At 44.9% G+C, this 5,045-nt stretch overlaps 1 protein-coding gene across 1 annotated transcript; it reads right to left on the bottom strand.

Moving 5' to 3' along the window:
• Positions 1–254: 254 nt before the first annotated feature.
• Positions 255–4,004, bottom strand: LOC117921139 (FT-interacting protein 7). The gene has a single exon (XM_034838939.1). The coding sequence runs from the start codon at positions 3,708–3,710 to the stop codon at positions 549–551; it is 3,162 nt and encodes a 1,053-aa protein (XP_034694830.1). The 5' UTR covers positions 3,711–4,004; the 3' UTR covers positions 255–548.
• Between the last annotated feature and the right edge of the window lie 1,041 nt (positions 4,005–5,045).

A 5,045-nucleotide genomic window follows, 5' to 3' on the forward strand; every position in this document is an offset into this window, starting at 1 on the left:
TAAATTAAAGTAAAAAAAATATAATTGATTAAAAGGGAAAAAAGAAATATGAGATTACAAATCTAAACTTTTTTTTTTTTAATGCAAAACAATACTCATTTTAGGCAATAATACTCTCACCATTTTCTTACAAAAATAACATTTTTTTAAATACATGTAAATACTAAAAATATTAAAAAGTATTTATGGAAAAAATAAATTACTCTTAATTTTATGAAATCTTTTCATCGTTTAATAAATTAATCCAAAAATAATAATAATAACGATAAGCTCCACGTATTTATGTATTAGTCAAAAGGAATCACACGTCAAGTAGCCGCTTTATGGCTTTTCCAGTATTTCAAAAAAAAAAACAAAAAAATCCCATACCAATAGGATTGTCCACGTGGGCATATATCTAGAAATTTCTGATTTTATTTACGCCCAGAATTTCGTAACGTTCTCGTTGGCCGTTGCAGAATTAAATTTCCAGCATGTTTGAAATGAAATGCATTTGAAGAACGGCTCTTATTCATGCCTTGTCAGTTGCCACCTAATATTGTAAGCAATTACATCATCCTATCAGAAAGTGAAGGCAGCCTCCTGAAGAAATTGAAAGCAGGTGACGGCGCCCTGTCCCTGAACATGGGATGCCTCATGTAATAAAACCCACCCGCCATAGCCACCATCTTCGACGGCACCAAATACAGCACCACCGCCACCACCAAACACATCCCTACGAATATCCCTGTCGCCCGTGGGTCCCTCCACATCACCAACGCCTGCACTCTCTCCCCTTGCGTCGCTGCATCCCCCAACACCGTCTGCACTCGCGCCCCCAGTGTCCTCAGCTTATCGTATCTCGCAAGCACCCTCTCCGGTGATCGGCTGCTTGGTACCGTATCGAATTCCTCATCCAACTCCTCCCGATCAACCGCCTCTACCATTGATATCTTGGGGCAGAAGTGGGGGAGTGGCTCTCGCGATTTGAATCTGTAGTTCCACGCGCCGATGGCGAAGACGTAGAAGGATAGCGTGGGGAAGATGAGATCCGGGAACCACACCAGCAGCACCAGCAAGGCGTGCACCAGGATTGTGGCCGTCGGATTCTTCCACGACCTAGTGTCGTCGACCCATCGGACTATGTCGATCACTCCGGCCACCACATTGATGATCCTGATCCAGTTTGCCCGCACCTTTCGCATGCTGAAGGCCTGAGTGTCGGCGTCCAACATGTAGAGCACGATCTCCCGCCTCAGCGGTGGCTCCGACCTCGATAAGTGTTCGGCCACTATTTTGGCAGCAGTGTTCCGCAGAATTTCCTGTTGGACCACTCCTAGAGGTTTGATGTGGTGCATTAAGGGCAAGAGAGGTTGGCTGTAGACGTGGAGGATGTCGAGCGTGTGAACGGCACGTACGAATCTCACGGCCAGCTCTATCTCCCCCATTTGCTTCTTTCCTGCGGGAGACAAGAGCAGCAACGGATACCGGTTCTTGTACACTCGACCCGTCTGAAGAGTAGAGATACGTATCCGTACTTTCCCCATTCGGAAATCTGGATGCGTGGCTTCCTTGGAGCCTTCTATCTGGAATGCAGCGGAGCTGTCGAACACCCCAACGCTGAGGACAGTGCAGGGGTCGTACACCTTCCACGTGTACTGCTCGTTCCACTTAGGATCCAGGCTTTCAGATACTGTACGTGTACGGACCCACTTCGGACCGTATTTGGCTACTGCGTACGCGTCCGTTAATCCTCTGCCGTCGATTGTTTTCATTGGGAGAAGGTTTTTACATGCGATGATTCCCAGCTCCACCGTGCCGATAGGTGGTTTCCAGAGCTGTCTCGCCGTCGGCCGGAAGTCGCTGCAGACATGCGCGGCCTCGTCCATCACGTGATATCCACCGTCGAAGCATAAACGTAGGTGGACTCTACCCTTGTAACTGCTCCTTTCCTCCTCCTTGTTAGGGTTTTGAAAGCTGAACCAGTGCGACACAGGTGTTCGATCGTCCACACGCCGCTCGATCGCCGTCAACGGCACTCTCGCGACGCCCAGGGTGGCTACCTTTCCTTTCGTTTGCTGGCTTTCGAGGGTGAAGATGAGGTGCTCGTGAGTGAAGGGTTCGGCGGCGACGAACATGAGGTCCTGGTTCCATAACGGAGTTCCGTTTCGAGTGACGGAGACTTTTGTTTTTTGTATTTGAAACCCCAACTTCACTGTTAGTTGAAGTGACAAATCTTTTAACGACGTTAACGGCAAAACGTCTTGAGCTTCCATAACTGTGATTCTAAGGTACCACAATTTGGGAGATTGGTATACTTTAGATTTCGAGTGAACGCTACCGGCTGCGTCAGTAATCCATGCTTCAGGAAACGATTCATCAGCTTGAGTGCCGATCCACGTGGCGAGCATCAGAACGCCGTTTTCGGCTGCACCACCTTCGATTCGGTACCACTGTGGGGCTAGTGGGCTGTCAGGTGGATCCCGCAGTGGAATCTCCGCCACGTCAAAGCAGATGCCGCCTAAGAAACCATCTCCTGCCACGTCGGATGGATTTGAGAGTCGAGGGTCCCACACTGAGACTTCAAGAAGGGAAGTAGATTCTGGTGTCTCACGGCCGAAAGCGAATGTCTGGTCCCACTCAAAGAAGCTTGTACTTTTCAGGGCTGGTTTGGAGCTGACGTGGCTTCCGGAAACTGCTATCGTCACCACCGGATTTCCTTTAGTGGGTAGAGATCGAGCTTTCACGACTCTGACGAATATGTAGTGCATTTTCTCAACGAGATCGAAAGAGGTCCGTTCGATTGAAACTGTCCCCGGCAGATCGGCCTTGAAGTTGCCGGAAGACAGTGGCCGGTGAACTGGCTCGAATGGGGCGAATTTCACTTGCGGAGCAGCCGATCTGTTTTCTATAGATGCCATGACCTGCGGCGACGGTACCCATTTGGGAACTGGAGCTTCGGTTTCTGCATTTGATTGCTCTACGTCTCGTGGGCATGCCTCCATCTTATCCTGTGTTCCTTCCTGTGGTGGCGGCGGTGGCTCAGATTCCGGCTGTTTTTCTGCTTCAGGGGTGGGATTTTCCGAAGGTGGTGCAGGTTCTTCGGCTGGAGGTGCAGCTTCCACAGGTGGTGGAGCCGGCGGTTGTTCTTCACTAGATTTTGGCGGATCAGATGCTGCACGTTCAGGTTCAGCTGGCGGCACTGCTTCAGTCTTGGGAGGAGGAGCTGCGGAAGCGTCAGTGGTTCCGGAATCAGCTGCAGGCGGCGGCACTGCCTCAGGTGGCTTAACTTCCTCCAGTACCGGTGGCTGCGAAGGCACTTCCTCATCCACATAATAAATTTTGAAACCGATATCGCCCTGAGTCCAACTAAAGAAGCTCTTCTTCTCCAAAGGGAAGTAGATCAAAGCCTCCTCACCTTTCTTAACAAACTGCCTAGAACTCAATCTAATCCTACCCAAACAGTTGTTTCTACGTGTATGGCCATAGCTCCGATCATGCAAAACATCAACCTCAATCGTGTCCCCGAACAACTCCAAAGCCCCCGACGCCACATTAAACTCCAAGACCTCATTCCAGGTGGGGTTCAAGTCCCGCACCACCGTCTTGGTCCGCTTTCGCTGCCCACAGAAGTCCACAATCGCATACGGACTGGACGTCCCCTGCCCATCCTTCGGCGAAAGATTCCGACCATCCACTACCTCAACTATCAGCTTCCGAATGGTAGCCATAATACTAATAATGACTTTCACTTAAAGAAACCTCCATGCAGAAGAACAATACAGAGATGTTGGAAATATGTATATATATATATATATCTCGATACAGATCAGGCGCAGAGAGATGTTGGGTTGGTAGTGGAGTTGTGGGTTGTAATGAAGAAAAGTGGAGATAACAAAGGTTCTAAACTTCATGTGCAAGGCAGCCTTAGACATAACAATGCATTCACACAAGTTTAAGGTAATGCTTTTAGGCCTTTTGGCTCATGAGATAATGGGTTACTTTTGAAGAGGGAAGATTCCCATTTTACCTAGGGAGTAGGGCTTAGAGCGACTTGGAGAGGGAAATGGCACCGCCAAGTGACTATGCTTTCCCGAATTTGGCCCCTTTTTATGAGTCACCACCGACCCTTTATGGTTTTTGCATGCCACCACCTTCACCTTTTACTTTTTGCCTACTGTATCCTTATCACTATCAGAATTGGAAGTTTGAAAATGCTTTCATCTCTAAGACTGAGACGCAACCCACTACTACTGCTTTTCCGCAATTCCATGAATGGTGATGTGGTTGGAATGCGTGATTGACAGTGTGGCCTCTTTGGATGCCAATGCTTTCACCCATGCATATGGAAAATAATGCACCTGTCGGTCATTCGTTTACCAAAATGTTCCATCCTTTCATCTGAATTTTTGTTTCAAATGTTCCGTAAAAAAAGAAATTGGACATTCTTTGAAACTTAAAAAGTCGTTTGTCACTGTGCTTGTTTTTAAAAGGGGAAAATCATACAACTATACATTAACTATAAAAAATACGAGATTTTAGAATTTTACTTTTTATTTTTTAATTTTAGTGTAAAATAAAAAAAATATTGTCTATTCATGCACTCCAATATTGCTTTTAAATTTATTCCACAATTACCCTCAAAAGTAAATGACAAAATATACACCAATTTAATACATCTCTTAATAAATATATGTGTCATTTATTTTTATTATTTCTCTCACATCAATATATCTCACTTACCACGTGCCATGTGCCCACTTTTTCTTTTTCTTTTTCTTTTTCTTTTTTTCCCTTTTTTTCTTCTTTCCTCCCATCATAATTCAATGTCACCTATTATAGTTTTTATTACTATTTTTCTCCTTTTCCTTTATATTCATTTTAATATGTTCATGTATTTTCTCATAAAACTTCTTTAATTTTAATTTTTTTTTTGACATATTAAACTTAAAATGATATTATATTATAGTTAATATAAAAAATTAAATAATATATATATATATATATATATATATATATATAATGGACAAAAATGAAAATATTATTCCACAAATAATACACTTGAT

The sequence above is a fragment of the Vitis riparia genome, chromosome 8 (assembly GCF_004353265.1).
Source record: "Vitis riparia cultivar Riparia Gloire de Montpellier isolate 1030 chromosome 8, EGFV_Vit.rip_1.0, whole genome shotgun sequence".
NCBI lineage: Eukaryota > Viridiplantae > Streptophyta > Magnoliopsida > Vitales > Vitaceae > Vitis > Vitis riparia.

Bases quoted from the DNA above. Each gene is read 5' to 3' on its own strand.
- LOC117921139 (XM_034838939.1), bottom strand. From the start codon at position 3,710: ATGGCTACCATTCGGAAGCTGATAGTTGAGGTAGTGGATGGTCGGAAT.